Below are 15,771 nucleotides of genomic sequence, written 5' to 3' on the forward strand. Positions count from 1 at the left end.
AACGCCTTAATCTTTAAAGTAAATATCTTTTTACAATTCTGCTGACTCATCACACGGATGAAAATGGGGGGGGGGGGGAGAATACAAAACAATGTAAATAAATTATACTAGGAATCATATTACTCAAATAACCATGAGGATGTTCTACTTTCTGCTGCATGTTTAAAAAAAATACTCTCACATCAGTGGCAATAATACAATTCTAAGTAATTATTTTAGCTGTTCAGTGAATATAGTTTAATTCTGCTCTTTTTTCTTGGAACGTATTCCCAATGTAAACAAATGCTGATCTATAATTGTATTCAGTTGCTGTTGATTGGCGTAGTATGTTCGGATCCAGATAGCAATTTAATGGCACGTTTTTTTCTTAATTTGCACAATTGTGTTCGTGTTGGATTTGAAGGTTGAGCTCTTTTAAAGCACTCTTGACTCCCAGCAATATTCAAAGCTTGATTGCCCCGTGAAGTGTTAACCTCCTTGCTTAGGGGTAGTATAGGGAAACACCTTCATTGAACACTTCATGAGAGCACACAGAAGGGTATTTCAAGATGAGACATTGATGTTTTCCTTTTGCATTGTGTGCTCAATCATTTAAGGACTATATGCATTTCCATTATATAATAGTTTTGTAGGTATTATGGCCTCTACGTTTAAAACACTAAATTAATATAATAACCATGGCCACTGAATAATGGCATATTGCATGCCACAAGGACATTAAAACAAGCGAGTCGATTGCAATGCACGAAAAGGAAAGCAGTAATGAACAAAAAGTGACCTCAAATGTTAACTCTGTACACATGTTAGAATTAATTATTTTGTCGTTTTATTGCCTCCCCCCCCCCTCTTTTGGATATGGCCCTCCCGCTTTTTGTGTTTAATTTATTTTATTTGAGGGTGGGTGGGGCGTGCGGGGGCTGCAAATAAACACTTGCGTAAATTTAAAACAATCACAATCATAAATCGGCCTTCCTGGTAAACGAATCGCACTGGCGCTCCCCCTCTTCCTTCCCCCGGGTAGTGGGGAAGCCGAGTAGTGCGGGGCTGGCGGCGGCAGCAGCCACAGCCGCAGCTGCTACCAGTGCCCCAGCCGCCCCTGCTTCTGTGTCTCTCGCTGGTCTATCCGACCAAGGTATGTGGGCGTTAAACAAAAGACGAGGAAATTTGTATGGGGCTCTTGGCGCATGCGCCCTTTTCCTGCATGCACCGATGTCCATCCTCCTGACTTCGCCTCCTTTCCTTCCACCCCCTTTCACTTCATCCCTCCTTGTCCACCAACCACCAAGCCAGCCAATCAACCTGTGACCTCCCTTTCCCCTCGTTGCCCCCTGAGAGCAAAAGTGTGGAACCAATAACAAAGCAAAAGTGCTATTTCTCCTTCGAGGGCTTTTAGAAGGGCTGTGTATGGTACAGTGCAGTTAGGTGTGCAACGTGCGAGGGAATAACAAGACACTGCCTAGAGATTAGAAATATGATTCTCCTGAAAATATGTGAAAATAAAACCTGCAAGGTCGAGAACCCGCCTTACCTACCCAAAAGTGCAAAAATGAACAAAGTTGACTTAAAATACTATAACAGTACATTTTCCACCGAATTGCCTGCCATCTGTGTCCAACATGCTTTGTTCTATTCAAGCAGCCCAGATATTGGGCTATCTCAGTGGTGTTCTCAAGGTCCAGATCTCATTCCTCTCTGCAATTTAAATGCAAATGGGGTAATGGCACATCTCTTACATTTGTTGATTGGTAATCGTTGAAACGTGAGGCCACGTGGAGGTGTGACGACTGGAGTTTCTGAAACCTCTCAGCTGGAATCTTGTTTCAGCCTTACCCAGAGCGATTCGCATGCAGTCTCTGGACGACGTTTAAGCAACAAGTCGACCTTGCGTGTGCTTCTTGTCCTTATCTTCCGTCCACATGTTTACAACCGTTTTGATTTCCCCTTCATCTTCTCAGCTTGGTAGAAAAAATATATTTGTTCCATCTGAATGCAATTTCAGATGTTCTCGCTGCAGGCCATGTGCATTCTTTTAAAACCACTTGAACTACTTACGTGTATATTTCTTTTCACAGCGAGCTTAAAAATAATGTTATCCCGTTACTAAAATACAACAAATGAAATGCACAAAATGCCAATCAACAACGTTTCGTAATTTTATGACCACTGTTGTCCATATAAATGATCTATTTAGCCCAATAATGTTAAATACATTATACCAAAGAGTTTAATAAATCTTCACAAGCCCACCATTAGTTCTTGATGTGTTTTGCGATGACTGGACAAAAAAGCCAAGCCAATGAAAACCTTGGTTTTTTTTAAAACAGTTAATGATGATAACTCAACGTACATAACATTTCCATTTCAATCCCTTTGCATTTGTCTAGAAGATTGCAACTGGCTAATGCTACATTATCCAAATATTAGAATGATCACAAATTAAATATATAATTTGCTCAGATTTTCCAATCTTGTAAAGTGTCATTCTTCTAAAACATCTCTTGGAACGTAATTGTTTTTTCCCCCTGAGACAAAGCATAGCCCTGTTGCATTTTGCTAAATTAAAACAGGAAAAAATATATATATGCATGTGCATGCCTAATGCCGTATAAATCTAGTCCATAAACATTACTATTTATATTTTCTAAATATCACTCCCCTTGAAAGTGTGGCTTGTAAGGTTGATTGCGCATCTGCCAAGACTAATAATATATTCAGTTTTTAAAAATATCTTTAAAATGAATGCTACCCGTTATGATTGTTCAAGAAAGCCTTAAGCGATGCAGGTTGATACTTGGTATAATCCCCTGTAATGTTCACCAGTTTAAAAAGGTTTTTTCCATGACCTAATTTTGCTGAAATGAACTGTTGTTTGCTGGCCGATTGTTGAATCTTAAAAAAAATGTAGATGCATTAACAACTCATTATTTATTCCTCCAGAATTATCGTAAATAATTGGCGTTATAATTAACAGCATGTTAAATCAATTGGTGCGGTTATTTTAAATTCGATCATTGTCATTGTTGTCCATACTAATGTACGTTCCCTTTATTTAATTTTACATTATAAGCTCAAATACTTACAAGTATTTTGCTGGCTTAATGTCTATTTTACTATTGCAAGATGGCCACAAGCATTTACAGTGCTACATTTAGTTAAATATTTGTCATTAAGCCACTTAACCACAGCTCCGTGTCATTTGTTCTTCCAAACCAGGTGTAACCTTTTTTTATTTCAATTGAGTATTGTATGGCAGAGCAAACCTGAATATGAGTGTCGGCTAACAGTGGCTGCAATTGCTAACTGCTACATAATACCTCGTATCTGCAGAAGACATGGATATTATAATTATAGCCTGCGTGGCTGAAATAAACCATTAAAAAGAAATGTTAATACTAATATCAAAGCCCTGCCCTACATTAAGCAACTATTTAATGTCACCCAGGCTTATACTGTGGTATTGACTCACTTAGCAGAAACATGAGATTTCCAAATGAAGACTGAAAAACTCTGCAACATATGTATGCGCACGTGCACAGAGTGTAGAATTTGATTGTTAAGCAGCAGATGATGGCTTTAGCTACGGGTGAAGGTTGTGGTTCTGTTTTTACCCAGCTATAAATATTTCAATTTGTAACATAGCCTGTTCGCAAAGACCATACTGTACTGAATTATGTTGCCTGACAAAGTGAACCTGTGACTCATACCAGATATCCATTAAGAATGCCAAGTGATTAGTTTGTTAAATGACTGCATGAAACTGCATGGTTAAATGTGAATATGTTTTCCTTGCCACAGGTTTTATGTTCTGTTAGATACTCTGTTGATAGGTTTTCTTTGCTCATACAGTTCTTGTGCACATGTTTTAACTTTGGCAGGGCATTTCAATGTTAAAACAATGGGATGGTGGTGGGGGGGGGGGAGAACATACTTTCAGTAATTTCAATTACCTATGGTGCAGATTACCAAGAAGACATTGCATGTCCACAATTGACTGTTGTGCAACCTTTAGTGGTGGATGTCTTTGCTTTGTGCTACGCATGATGGTTTTTCAATCACTCTTGGAGGGCATTTTAAAAGTGCTCACCAACTCTGCATGAGGAAACACAAAATTCATGCAACTCTCTTACATTTGGACCACGGTGCACCTTCATTCAGTCGTGGCATTTTGCATTTGCCCAGGTCTTCTCTGCAGATTAAACAGTAAACTAAACTATGTCTTTGTCTCTCTTCCTTTCTCATGTTTCCAACCAACTGTACTCTGTTGTACCCTTCGCGGATGCACTTCCTGTCCAAGGTAAGGAACTCGGTGGGAGGTTGCTTATTTTATTCTGCTGCTCCTGTTGTATTTGACTCCCTTGCCCCCTGTTGAAGTAAAACATTCCCTCTGGTTGCCCCTCTTTAAAACAAGTATTCACGCTATTTTTGTACAGCATCTTGGGATACGGTCACATTTTAGGGTGCCCCCTTATAGTTTTTGTCGATGCACGTTTACGTCATGTTCATCAACGCAGTGTCTTTGTGACATCAGCTAATGCTCTCCATGGAGAATGTGGGCCTCTCTTCATTGAGGATCATGCTGTTCTCCCAAGTCATCCATTCCTTTTGAAATGTAGCCTTTTTTTCCCCAAACTGGATTAGCATTATTGCAATGAATAAATTATGTGTACAATTTCGATTTAAAGCTTTTGTGTCTGCAGGGATTCATCTTCTTGGTTCTTTCGGTAAAGTCACGTAGAAGGGAAATAATAAAATAATAAAAATAAATCATTATAAAATACAATTCTCACGACGTTTTGGCCACAACGCAAGCAGCCGTCCTCAGGTGAAGAACAGGTCTGTCGGAAAGACAGTCACGAAAGCTTTAAATCTTCACCTGAGGACGGCAGCTTGCGTTGTGGCCGAAACGTCGTGAGAATTGTATTTTATTATGTTCTATTTTTATTATTTTATTATTTCCCTTCTATGTGACTTTACCTATGTGTACAATCTTTTCGTTAATACATTTTCAACAGATTGTCCGAATGGAATGAGAAAAATTGTGTAATATTACTGATATTGGGTTTTTCCCTCCTGCTTTCAGTTTATAGCATTGATTGCACATTACTAATGGTGCGGTGTGTGTTCCCTTGTAGCAGCCAAGAGTCTTCTGAACAAGAAAACTCAGGATGGCGTTAAGGTGAGCCAGCAAAATTCACGCTGTGCTCAGTGCTTAACTTTACATGCTCAGCGTTTCAGCAATGTAATGTTTAAATCCTAATGGTTTTATCATCTGTGTTAATATATTGCGTAATGGCCTTGAGGTTGTCGTAAGGGCTTGCAAATATGCTGTTTGTTTAGTGCTGCTTATGAAATATATATTATGGGCTATTAATCCAATGACATGTGAAGGAAAGTTCTGAATGTGACAAATAACACGCTGGGTATTGTCGACAAACGTCACATTTTGCATGTCTGCTGTGATTGTTTGATGTCACTGTAAACCTAGTCTTTTGTTTATACTTTTATGTATTTAACAATGACTATCCATGTGTACCATATCAACTATATGTGCTACTTAAAAAAAGAAATGTGCCTATGTTTAAATTCTCTCTTCAGTGCTTTATGAAAAGAATAAAACTCATGAGGCCACTGCCGCACACAGTACAGTTTTAACAAACCTCTAACGCATATGCCAAGTAAATGAAAGGAGAAAAAAATGCTCTACATGGAATAATTAAATATACCCCTTACTCTTCTTTTCCCTTTTACAATATAATACGGAAATTAATCCAGTTCACACTTGAATGCTGCTGTATTTAGATGATTCCATGGAGTGCATTGTGTATACTCTTCGAATAAACTAAGCACTTAATACTGAGAGGGCTTTATTTGCTATGTCAGCATGCAACAAGGTATGAAGGCATCGTCTACAAAAGAGCACGCTTACAGCCTTGCAGCTTAAGATAATCAAGCCGAGCCGTATTGTTTTTTGTTATATATCTCATGGATATTCTTACTTTTGTGAATCGCTTGTTCCAAATTGTAAACATCGCTGCCAAGGCTGCGCTTGCCGTCAGTCCAAAAGCCTTCTTGCCGTGCTGCCATGTGTGGTTTATATGTGACTAACGGCTACAATTTGCTCTTTGATATCGCTGCTTCCGCCCCCCCTTCGACATTCTGCTACTCGGGGGTTTGTGGGGGGTTTACATTCAGAAACGGAAGTCCAGTGCAAGTGTTCAGGTACTGTTGAGAACCATCTTGTTTTCAAAAACAATAGCAAATAGTAACAAGTGTAAATTAACAAAAACAAATATTTGTGAGTAAAAAAAAATGAGAGAAAAAAAACATTAAATTATGATTCATTAATTGTCCTTTTAAACATATATTGCTAGATATTGTCCATTCCTGTCCCATCTTTTTTGATTGGAATTGCATCGTGGCTTTCACACCCTTTTCATCGCGTCCTCCCAGCCGTTGCCTTGCCGTGTCGTGACATCGCATGTGTCTCTCGCATGCCAAAACTTGGTGCGTCGCTTTTCTTGTTTTGTTTAAAAAGTCCACCCCCAAACCCCTCCTCTTCCTCCTCCTTCCCAACAACGACCCTGAGTTTTGGTGCCGTTTATTTCTGCACGTGCATGCAAACAGAATGCCGGTTGCACTCGGAGGGGTTTCTTCCTATACATAATTAGACTTTTTTTAAATGAGTTATAACAAGTAAAATCATACTATGATGTAGTCTGTAACAAACCATGAAGCCTGAAGTGAATGGAAAACACTCGGGCACAATGTGCGAACATTCATTTCACTTTGTGTTTGATTTTTTACTTGGTGTATTTAGCTGTTTCTGTTTCATTGTTTTTTTCTTTACTCTTGTTTTCTCATTTACCAAATAACGTCAATATTTGTTTTGTTTTTATTATGTACGCGTTTTCATGACAACCCATCCAAAGTAGTGTTTTCCACTTTTCCACTGTAAAGTCATCCAATCTGTCTGCAATAATACTGTACAGGGTCAAAGTGTAACTTTTGAAAGTTATTCCTGTGCAGGTTCATGTATTTGAATTGCAGCTTGCCGTCAAGTTATGTCAGAACCACTTTGTCCGATTGTTATGCAGCGTTACTGTAAAATTGTAGTTAAACCCGGAGGATGAAGGCAGGGGTGGAAATGCTATTGAATGTATTTTTTTGCTAAAAGATTTGAATTTGCGGGTAAACAAATGCGTACGCACAAAATGTTAAGTCAATGCTGAGGACAACGGAACGCATTTTTCACGAGCGTAAGAGCCGAGTTAAAAACTCTCACCGGGCACATTGCTGTTGCAGTGGGGGGGGGGAGCCATTTATCTCCCCAGGTGGGGCAAGGGGGGGGGATGGCGTTGAGCAGTAAAAGTATTTTAACGCACCGTTTTCTGCCACGACAGCAGAACAACACAGCAGCCAGTGTAGCGAGCAGTGGGAAAGAGGGCTCCCCTTCTCCAGCACTGGTACTGCATGCTTGTGTTTCTTTTACGTTTGATTTGGGTTCATTAATTCCCTTTATTTTCTCTATGAAGTAGTGTAACATTGTCACGCAGTTCTAACATTTTTGTTAGGGTTTATTGTTAACGCGAGGGGAATTTTGTTTTCCTCCGTCTGCCCTAGCTGGTTTGGTTTGTTTTTCGTTGTTGTTTAACGATTTAAGTAATTTGGTTGAACCGTGTTTTATTTGCGATGAACATTGATTTATCCTCCAGTTTTCCTCCCTTCACGTTGGGATTTGTTTTACAGTGCACCATGAGTTCACTTTAGAGTAGCAACATATGTTGATAGTTTTGCATGGCTTTTGTGACTTTAGTTTCTTTATATTATTCTTTTAACGTGAAGACTCTATTTTATATACACACACATGTTTGTGTGTGTGTGTATTTATCTGAATCTTAAATCATAACTTTTTTGCTATGAAAATGCCATTTTTCATCGTTTGATTAGCCGCTGCATTTGTTCACAGTTCTCTAATTGCCTAATTTTGATCTCCACTGTTTATGATGGTGGCTGACAGTGCTAATCCACTCATCAATCAATAATGATAATTTATATACACACCGATATTCATTTTGCTTTTGGTATATTCAATACTAAACTTTGTAATTGCGCTAAGTGAGTTGAAATCGTTATAGAAGGCGATTTGTGTGTGTTATTTATTACAAACTTTATTTATTTTGTTTGCCTTTTAGTTTTTATCCTAGTTTTAAAACTGACCTTGGCTCAATGGCATTTAATTTTATTTTAAACTTTGCATAAAAAAATACACCTTGCAAAAATGTTGTACTTGTAATAAGTCTTACACTTGCATGATTGCACGCCATCCATTGAATGACCAGACTTCAGGGATGAGTCGTCTTCCAAGTGTAATTTACCTTTAATGTAAAGTGAGTAAGAATTCGGTAGTGTGTCAGTGTTCTTTCTGTATACTTTTGAGCAAAAAGTAAGGTGACTTGAATGAACAGTATTGGTACAAATTCACAGAACTGCTCATTTTATTTTAATTTCACATCTTTCTTTTTTGGAGACATTTGGCATTGTATAAAATAGCCAAAACGTTTAAATGTTTCTTCAAATTAAAGTCTCCCAAGTAGTAGTACTCTAAAAAATGAGTACAATTTTGTAAAAAAAAAAAAAATGAGCACTTCAAATTATCTAGCTGGGTTTAGTCATTGCTTAAGCTTTTTTGCATTTGATATGGTAAAGGGTAAAACAAACGGCTGGTAATGCATGCATTTGCGATGCACATCCCACTTTATTTGCACGCAAACGAACGAAACACCCTTTGTGTCCATATACATGACCCAGACGGTTTTAACACCACAAAATGTTCATGAAAATCACAGCCCTGTTTTAGCACACATGAAACCAATGTAGGGGACTTGTAGTTGGCATTGACCACGGAATGCATTTTTGGCACGTTAGGAAGGATTAAATACAACCGGTATTCTACTTAACCCTCTTGTCTACTTCACTCATTCTTCAGGAGCCTCAGACCACTGTTATCCACAATCCGTCAAATGGAGCCAAGGTATTTTTTTTGTAAGCCATGGTGTTGTCCATGGTACTCATTCTATAAACTTTGACCACTGCCCAGCAGGGGATCAAAGTCTGTCCTGCACAAGTCACCAATTATTATTTGAGTGCTTCCTTGTCCACATTAGCAGCATCGCTTTTGGGGGGTTGACTTCACATTTAGACACCAAAACTATGAATTTATCATTGTGTGTAATCACGCATTACTGCCATGCTTGGGGGTGTGTGTGTGTGTTGGCTGGCTTCTTGCGTTACGTTTTTTGTTTAACCGTCCAAGGTTTTTATTTGCTCGCATTTTAAATTGTCTGCAAAGCATACTTTTGTTTTTCACATTTTTAAAGAATGCGGTAGGCTTCTGAGAGAAAAATATTTGTTAAAAGCACCGCAATATAAATAATGCCGCCATAGAAATCCACGGAATAATTATTGATTTGATCGCCCAATATTTTATTGCACCAACAATATCCATAAATAAAAACAAATTATCGACACCAAATGATGTCATCTCTGTTTCATAATTATGCTTGCTAAAAACAGAAACTTTGATATGAGTGTGAATATGAAAAAAAATAGTTGACAATCTCGTCATAGGTGCAATGTTGTACTTGGCTATTGAAGTGCCATATTGCACCAGATTTAATTTCACTTTTGTGAATACTCAGCTGTCTCTGAAGTTAATCACAATGAATTATTCTTGGCAGCCTTATATTGGATTGTTTGACCTATTTTGTTCGACTCGTCTTCATTTAAATCAAAATAACACTCATTTTCTTAGTCTTTAAAATTGCTAAAAAATATGCATTGCCATGTGACGTCTGGAGCAGTGATTTTCAAGAGTCGTGTTAGATAGGAAAATATCTCAAAAGACACTTTCCATATGCGGCATGTGGAGGCATGGGTTTGTTTTTCTGTTAACAATGCCACGGAAGGATGCATTGTTTTGCATGAGGGGGGAAATGTGCATCTTGTTGGAGTGGGCCATCGTCCTGGTGACATGAATGCATCTTGCTGGAACGTGAATGAACTTGTAATTGCTCTCTCATTACTCTGCAAAAAGGATGGAAAGCCTTTATTTTCCATTGTGGACATTTCTCAACAATAACGATATAAACATGCGGTGACAGAAGGTCATTTAAAATATAATGGATGGTGCAGTAGTTGCTCCGATTGAACTAAAAAACAAAGGTTTTCCTAAATTCTTTGATTCATTATGTCTTGTGCATGTTTATTTTCTTCACAGTTGTGCTTACTTTAAAGAGACACTTGCCTTGTCAAAACAAGTCTAAAGTTACTCCTGTGTGAATGCACACAACAGCTTACTCTCACCCATCACGTTTTCAAAGAAATATAAATCAGACTTAAGATTAAACACCATAACCAGGTCTGTCTTTATTAATTTCCATGCGGTCGCATGATGTACTAAGCTGTGCACCAACAGTTCTCAATCGCCGCTGCTTTTGCTCACTCCGGCCTTCTGTGCCTTCTTTACTTGCGAGTGGAGAGGATAAACTTGGTAACAAGTACAAATTTGCAGTTGGCAGCCAAGGAAAGGCTAAACTGAAGTGACGGTTGAGGATTGCTGATCACGAAGCACCGATTCAAAGCTAATCGCATGGAGTTGGTATGACCGAGGCATCTCTTTCTTTAAAGGCATGGCCACTAGCTAAACGTTGTGCAGCATGACTACCGTAACATTGCCACCTTGCAACTCGGATATTTCGGATTTCCCACTTAGAGATATGTCGTGTACTTGGACATGGCAGCTCTTCGTGTACAGTTGAGACATATTTTCGTTTGGCATGTAGTAAAAAAAAAAAACTGGATACTCTTTGTTGAACTTTCATGTTTAATACGACGATTTGTTGAACTGTATGCAAATCCACCATTTGGGTTTACAGCAACAATAATACAAAATAATAAAACAATTCTGGTGAAATGTTTAATTCTTCCAAGGAGAGATAACCGAAAGATTGTCGCACACGAAGATATAGTGGTCTAATTTCATCATTTACAAATGTGTCCATGCAGTGGTGTATTTGTCTCTTATTGAATTTCATTAACTTTTATTGCTTTAAAAGGTCTCTTTTTTTGTACGTCTTCATTACTCGTTTTGTTTTTACCAGTTTGCCCTTCATGCTTTCTCTGTACCATTCCTTTAGTCCTTTGTGGAATGCTTACACGTGTTTTTGTTTATATCAACAGCAGTGTTTTTTTATAACAACCTAAATGTTTAACGTGGTTTTTTTTCCTGCCTCATATTGTATTTGTCCTTTAGTCCATTTGTGTGTCATAGTACATATATTGTTACATTGTCACTACTGTTTGTACACGCACATACAGAGATAACATCCAGTTTAACACGTAGGCTTTCGCGAACAATATTATTCATAATAAACGTTTTTGGGTTAGATCGCGTTATTTATAAATGTGTCATAACCCTCCACCACCCGACACGGCCAATCGGGAAAAAAGTGTCACGTTGACAAAAGACAAATAGTTCACTACTTTAGCCCACCGGTGTGTTGAAGAGTTTTTTTTAGTACGACGTTTCGCTGGTAATTACATCCAGCATCATCGGGCAATTCGCCAGAATGGTGAAGCCCTCACTTGCTCCCGGTTTTAAATAGAGCAGCAAGGTGATGTCATCATTTAAAAAAACTGTAAATGTTGTGGATTCACTCTTCAACACACCGGTGGGCTAAAGTAGTCAACTATTTGTCTTTTGTCAACGTGACACTTTTTTGCTGATTGGCCGTGCCGGGTGGTGGAGGGTTACGACACATTTATAAATAACGTGATCTAACCCAAAAAACTTTATTATGAATAACATCCAGTGTGTACCCCATTTACTGACTGGTCGCCCCAATTAGTGAAGAGCATGAGTTGGAAAAAAATATTTCGTAAAAGCAAAAAAATTCACTGTCCTGTGGTTAAAACTGACACTTATCGAACATTCCTTTTCTAGGATTTGCTTCACACGAGCAATTAACCTTTTTACCGTAACAATATCATACAACACTCTTGTTATTTTTTTATGACTGATTACACGAATTGAAAGTGATCTTAATATTTCACACCGATAAAAAAATATTTACTTCTAAATGTTTGACAATTTATGTTGAGGCAAATATGACATGCCAAGTTGTGTAAAAAAGGAGCATTATCTTCTTAACAATATGTACTAACTGCCTGTACTTTGTTTGGCCTTCTACGCAGGAATCTTCCGAGAGCAGCAATACTACAATTGAGGATGAAGACGTGAAAGGTGAGTCGCAATCCGAAACGGCTGTTAACTTGCAATTTTTGCCATTTCATAACGAGCGCAAACATAACACGGCGAGCTGAAATTTTTAAACAATACGTGGAGTAAATGTGCCCAGCAGACAAAGACGCCTTCTGGCTGCCGAGCAGCGTACGAGGGAGATGCTGATTAAGTGAGGCGATCCAGTGATGTGACCTAAAGGGCCATGTGGGAATAAATGAAAACAAAACAAATTGAATTGATTTTCAAATTGTCTCTGCTCATAACTTCACATTGTGATTGCAGTCCCCCGCCGCACTCTTCGTGTTTCTTTGGTTTTCCCCTGTACAGTGTGCTGCAAATATGATACGCCTGTGCTGGTGTCGAGACTTAATTATTAATGAGTGTGCGGTGCTGAAGAGCCACTTACAGTGAAATATTACAGCAGCGCTCGTATTCATAGGATCCCGCTGTTTTGAACGGATATATTGGGTTTAGTAATCATTGCATAACGATGGTCATTTGCCGGTTATTACACCATGTTCCCACAGTTGAGTTATCCTGCATGTTTTGTACCTCATCATGTTTAGTTTTATTCCTTTTTTTTGTCATTGCTCATTTTTGTGCGTGTGTTTCCTTTCCACCCCCCCTCCGTACCCTTTTATTTTCCTCACCCTAAACAAAAAACACTCGCCTGGATTGGTGTGATGCCCCCACACTCCCCGCCACCCCCCCCATCCCCTACCCACACTGCTCCCTCCTCCCTCCACTCCTTGCCCGATGCATGCAGCCGCGAAAAGTGCAGAGCAATCGAGCGCAGTTAAACGGACGGAGCCAGCGGCCCTGGCTAATGCTAGCGCTAATACGAGCCCGACGGTTAAGCCCACCCAAAGCCACTCGCTCCAGCTTTCTGAGTCCGATCGCTCCAACTCCGTGCAGTGTAAGTCATAGGGGAATGAGTGAATGTGAGGAAAGCTTGCATGCACCTGCCAAGCTGTGGGAGGAGCACTCTTTAGGGCGATTCTCCAAGATGTTGGCAATAATAATAATTATAACGTGTTTTGTAGGAGTTGAGAGGTTCATTTTGTTAACCGAGGCAGAGTTTTTTTTTATGAATACATATTTTATGGGAGGCAGAGGCGTTGGACATCCGTGACTAATAAACCAATTGGGTTCTTTTGAAAATAGGGGATCCTTGACAAGTTTGGAAACCGATACCCGGTGTTGCCTGGTGAAAATGTGCATTGTATTATGGTGTGACCCAGCGCCGAGTATCATTGCCATTGTGAAAAGGGATGCTCTTTGGGGGTAACCCGAGTCCCCCAGGCTGTTGCGTCACATAGTCACGCTGGCTTGTGGCAGTAGGGGGATACAGACATGGAGAGTCAGCTGAATGGTGAGTAGCCGCCTCCTCGGCACTCTGGAAATTTGCTAAATTCGACAACACGTTCGTAGCCTGGTGTCTCGTGACGGAGTTGCTGAAAGAGTTTTTGGAAATGTCAACAGGTATTTGTGTGTCTGTCTGTGAATGTATTTAAATGATCCATTATAAAATAGTGTCAAAGTCACCTTGCTGCTGGGCTCGGCGACGGGGAAGCGTTAGAGGAGAGAACAGAATTGCAGTGCGGAACCCACGGGCTTTGCATATCTGTGCCTGAGCCAAATAGTCTGCCTTGGTTAGCTGGCTTCGCCGTGTAATAACATCAATGCCAGTGGAATAATTTACTATGAGCATGGATGGGAAGCTTAAAATAGAGTCTGGATTAGTAAGCAGGTAGATATTTTGCTGCTGTGTGTGTTTGCGCATTCAGTATACAGACTCGTAAATGTCTCGCCATAGTTTGCATGCTTCTCCCTCTTCTTTTGGTGTTTGCGTTTGGTTTTATATATCGGTATGATTTGTTTATTTGAGACAGACATCACCATTGCTTTCATTTGAAGGTTGTGTTATTTATCCTTTTCATTTTGACACAAAGTATTGGCTCAGTGATGTGGTGTAGCTGTCCTCGCCTCCATACACATTCCTCCAGTTATTTTAGTGAAGGTTCTTGTTAAACAATGTGCAGCCTAGAATTAGCTTTGGTGTGTTCTGTCATCCAAGCCCAGGTGTCATCCAAGCCCAGATGTTTTGCATAGATAAAACTAACACATTAAAATTGCATTTTTAATTACATATCTCAGCAATTACACATTCGGTTGTCTCAACACCTGGTGCCAGAGTATCGCATATACAATGCTTGAGAGTAAACAGGGTTGACAGAACACATTTCCGTAGCTTTGTATGTCCAGAAAAACGCAAACCATGGTGATTGCTTATTAACAGTGTGCAATTTGTGTGGTTTTCCGTGTTTGTGAACGCTTAATTGACCCGAGATATTTTCTCTTATTCCCCGCACACACGTGACATTTTAAACTGCTCTGCCTCGACATCCCCTGCACTTGTTGAATTGCACTCCTCTTATTGACTGCCGTCTCCTTAATTGCATTAATTTTGTTTGATCCCTTGTAATTGTTTGCCATAATACACCTCTGCTGCATGGAATATATTAATATATAAATAAAAACGTCTGTCGCTTAACCCCCGATTCCAATTGTTGCTTTACGCTCTTGTCCTTGCTACCCATTCCATTCCTGTCCGCCCCCCCTCCACCGCCGCACAATCCTCGCCTCCCACATTCATCTCTCTTCCCCCCCCCCCCCGCTCCTCGTTATGTTCCACGCCGCTCGCTTGCATGGTTGCCTGGCGACCGCAGCACGCAAGCAGGAGATAATCAAGGTGACGGAGCAGCTCATCGACGCCATCAACAATGGCGACTTCGAGGCTTACTCGTAAGCGAGCGGCATCAGCCTCCACACGTCAGCGATTTACACCCCACCCCCACCCCCCTTTTATTTAATCGGTCATTTTATTTCTCGTCCGTTGCGGGGTCCTCTATTTATGGCCAAATTAATGGCAGTCATGTGCACGAAATATTAAGCAGGGTTTGCCGCTATAACCCTGCCATTGAATTTTGCCTTTTCATTGCAGGATTTGAAATCTTTTGTTACTGCAGTTGATTTATTAAAGAACCCTCCCTGAGTTGTCTGATTTCCAGGATTTATTTTGCTAATGTTGAGGATGACATTATCAACATTTAAGGTCAATTATTATAATACGGGAATAGCAAATGCTATCATGGCAAACAACATTTATTAACATTTGAAGTTATCAAATGCCTGTCAATTTTCAGCAATTGTTTGTACCAATTGTATTTTGTTTTGCTTTTTGTTCACTTGCTGCGTATTGCGCCACATGCAGGAAGATTTGTGACCCCGGCTTGACCTCCTTCGAGCCCGAAGCTCTGGGTAACTTGGTGGAGGGGATGGACTTCCACAAATTCTACTTTGAAAACCGTATGTTGTGTGCATGACACTGTTAAACCATGCAGTAGCCCTTATTTAAACCACAGAAAATAGCTTCATTTGTGGATTTTATTTGAGGTGTAACGATGCAT

The 15,771-nt window shown here is 39.7% G+C and overlaps 1 protein-coding gene across 40 annotated transcripts in view; it reads left to right on the plus strand.

The window, feature by feature from the left end:
* Positions 1-15,771, plus strand: part of LOC133350540 (calcium/calmodulin-dependent protein kinase type II delta chain) — a 70,325-nt gene that overhangs the window by 49,129 nt on the left and 5,425 nt on the right. Inside the window, exons 13-21 of one of the 40 annotated variants that reach the window (XM_061564920.1) lie at positions 1,022-1,132; positions 5,133-5,176; positions 6,193-6,219; positions 7,401-7,463; positions 8,987-9,031; positions 12,253-12,301; positions 13,068-13,217; positions 15,031-15,106; positions 15,576-15,670. In XM_061564920.1, coding sequence (XP_061420904.1) covers positions 1,022-1,132; positions 5,133-5,176; positions 6,193-6,219; positions 7,401-7,463; positions 8,987-9,031; positions 12,253-12,301; positions 13,068-13,217; positions 15,031-15,106; positions 15,576-15,670 — 660 coding nt within the window. The remainder of the gene's footprint in view (positions 1-1,021; positions 1,133-5,132; positions 5,177-6,192; positions 6,220-7,400; positions 7,464-8,986; positions 9,032-12,252; positions 12,302-13,067; positions 13,218-15,030; positions 15,107-15,575; positions 15,671-15,771) is intronic. The other 39 variants (XM_061564922.1, XM_061564921.1, XM_061564923.1 and 36 more) reach the window with 39 other exon arrangements.

The sequence above is a fragment of the Lethenteron reissneri genome, chromosome 34 (genome assembly GCF_015708825.2).
Source record: "Lethenteron reissneri isolate LAM-NWPU_2019-01 chromosome 34, ASM1570882v1, whole genome shotgun sequence".
Taxonomy (NCBI): Eukaryota; Metazoa; Chordata; class Hyperoartia; order Petromyzontiformes; family Petromyzontidae; genus Lethenteron; species Lethenteron reissneri.